Source organism: Malurus melanocephalus, unplaced genomic scaffold, assembly GCF_030028575.1.
Source record: "Malurus melanocephalus ecotype Western Australia unplaced genomic scaffold, MMel_1.1 scaffold_800, whole genome shotgun sequence".
NCBI classification, from domain to species: Eukaryota; Metazoa; Chordata; class Aves; order Passeriformes; family Maluridae; genus Malurus; species Malurus melanocephalus.
Genome location: NW_026624032.1, coordinates 1 through 2,851, shown reverse-complemented (window position 1 = coordinate 2,851; position 2,851 = coordinate 1). Strand labels below are relative to the sequence as shown.

At 39.6% G+C, this 2,851-nt stretch overlaps 1 protein-coding gene across 2 annotated transcripts in view; it reads left to right on the top strand.

The window, feature by feature from the left end:
* Positions 1–2,305, top strand: part of CFH (complement factor H) — a 19,444-nt gene extending 17,139 nt beyond the window's left edge. For both annotated transcript variants that reach the window (XM_057385227.1, XM_057385228.1), the window contains exons 13-15: positions 541–723; positions 1,384–1,566; positions 2,076–2,305. In XM_057385227.1, the coding sequence (XP_057241210.1) occupies positions 541–723; positions 1,384–1,566; positions 2,076–2,290 (581 nt within the window). In that variant the 3' untranslated portion in view covers positions 2,291–2,305. The remainder of the gene's footprint in view (positions 1–540; positions 724–1,383; positions 1,567–2,075) is intronic.
* The last annotated feature ends 546 nt before the right edge of the window (positions 2,306–2,851 follow it).

The window sequence follows — 2,851 nt, the reverse complement described above, 5'->3', positions numbered from 1 at the left end:
CTTCTTTTGTTCACTCTCTTTTGCATTTAAAAGCAAGTCTGTTTCATATATTTGGCTCTTCAATTCAGGAACATTGTAAGCTCCCTTAATAGGAGTTCTAYTCACTGCATATACRGTGAATTRTTTTAATATRCAATATATATGTAAATCACTTGCTGGGTGATTTTTAGGACATAGGTTATTCCTTGCAGAATTGTCAATTTCTTAATTTTATTTTTTTTAAGAATACTGAAGTTGCAATTCTTGTAACACTTTTTTTCTCTTAAAACTGGGTTGGTTTTGTCAAYSACTTTTTCTCAGAGCAGGCAATGACAGGGCATGGAAATAGGAGAYATGAGTGAGCCAGGRTCACACACAACTATTTGTGAACTTCAGCACAGGGTGAMTCGAGATATTCAAAGGYGTAAATCAATGTTTAACCTGTTCCACCAATTTTTCTTCCCTTGAMATTACAYATTCAATTGTTTTTAAGATTTACTTAATATGTAACTGTGGTGAAAGTACTGAGCTCAGAGCATAGTTTTGATCTCTTGATTTCAGCGCATGTCAGAGGCTGTGGACCTCCCCCTGAAATTCCCCATGGAAGTATTGTGGATGGCTCTGTGGAACAGTACCAGCATGGGGACAGAAAGCATTATGAATGTAACGGTGAATTGAAGTTGGTTGGATCAAAGGARATAGAATGTGTTGATGGACAGTGGTCACCTCCTCCCTCTTGCATTGGTAATCTATACAGCYATTACTTCTCAGAAGTCTGTCATTCTCTGTAGGCTATTACATCACAAACATTTTCACAATGAAATTGCCTATTTGCAGATGAAATCTTGTGTTCAGAGTAATAAAATAATAATAAAACAAAAGTGTGAATCAAAATTCATAAGCCATTCCCTGTGCTGTCACTACCACTGCAACAGTGACAGCCCAAAGCAGGAGCTGCAGTTCTCAGAGAGAGGCAATAGCTCTGCAGTCCTCTATGTTAAAATTGTTTTCAGTTCTTGTAATAATTCTAACTGAAAGGGCACCTTACAAATGTGTAGGTGCATAATCAATTATAAMCTGGACTGATCAGAATCASRGRTTCAGGTGATTTGGATTAATTGAAGGTTTCCTTACACTTCATGGTTTATGTGCCAATACTTTGGGAAGGTACTGTCAAGCTGAAACTGCTTGTGGAAGATGCCAGAGCTGGAAAAGGAAGGGAAAAGACAGGAGAGCACTGACTACAAGATATACATACTCCAGCTGTGCTGGAGTTTAGTTGCTACAATTAGTGGGTGTAGGTTTGGTTCACCACGTGCAAAAGTAGTTATTTTTATTTCAGTTTATTCACCTACTCATATGTGATTCAGTATGACTGTGGAATATTTCTGCTCTTTTCAACAGAGGACAGAATGCCCTGTGGATCACCTTCCTCTATCCCAAATGTTGTTCTACATCAGGCAGACCAGTCCCCGTATTCACACGGGGAAGAAGTAATTTGTGGATGTAAACCAGGCTCTGGCAATACCGAGAAAATGAAAATAAAATGTCTCAATGGAGAATGGAAGCCTTTACCTATTTGTGCTGGTAATCTGTTTCCATAACATTTCAGATTTGAGTGTAATACGTTTGTATAGAAAATTTCAAGGACTTCAGCCATCAGTGTGTAGGCAGACATACAATACTTTCATGCATCAAGACTAAGTGGGATTTTTTAACTCCTCTTTTAAATGGGAGCACGTCCTTCAGCCTGGAAAGACTCTGCACCTATAACTTTGCAAAGGGAAGGAAATAGACACTTGTACCGTGTTTCAAATCAAGTATTAAAAGGAACTAAAAGTAATATTAATAGCTACAATGCGTTACACTTATCCCACCCCAACCACTTTTACGTGGTTTAGTCCTTTTCGCAGTCACAGAAKGAGTGAAGTGGGGAGGGATCATGGTGGGTCTGGTCCAACCTCCCTGCTCAAGCACCTGCCCAGGAAAGTTCTTCCTCATATTCACATGGAACTGCTGTACAACTGCTGACATCTTCATCAGTGCCRCTTATTAGAACTAAATCTACTTTTTAAACTSTCTTTRTTTTCTTTCAGATGCATCCCCTCGATGTGTAATTCCAGAGGATGTTGAGCTGGTGCGYTCTGGCCGATATCGCATGACAGGAAGGAACACTGGGTTTCATAAAGTTATACGTTATAGATGTACATCAACTGATGAAAATACTAAACAGGCAACTTGTGTGAATGGAAGATGGACACCAGAGATTGCATGYCCGGGTGTGTTTTTACATTTGCACCATTTCTTTTGATGCAGGCATGATAAATGCTCATTATTACGGATTCTYAGCATTGCTGTGTCACTAGGCKGAAAYAGAAATGCTTACTGGAGGATATGCTAAAGGGCAGTTGGGACCAGATGTGTTCAGATTCCCTCCATCAGGTTTAGAGATGCACTGCTTTAGTGAGGCAGACTAAATCCTCTCTGCTCTGACAACTGGAATGGTTGTCACTGTCAYTCCTGATATTGGAAAAGGTGCAATGATAAAATCAAGCTTGGTTCTTCAAAAGGGCTTTACCCTAATGCAAACCGGAGAGCATATAGCTCAAAGTTCCTTGATTTCCCATAAACATTCAATTTTTTTCTATTCTATTTTTCCCATCCATTTTTTCTAGTTCCTTCCTAGTGAAATTATGAGAAAAAGGCTGAGTTGGCCAATGCACAAGCACAGACCCAGAGGAGGCTGCCCACATGTAAAATAAACCACAGGTCAATGCCTGCAGGGCTGCCTTTATGTACAGCAGAGCAGRATATTGTCTGAATAAAGAGTGACTGTAAAACAACCATTGCAACATTCCCTGCTTTGGTTATA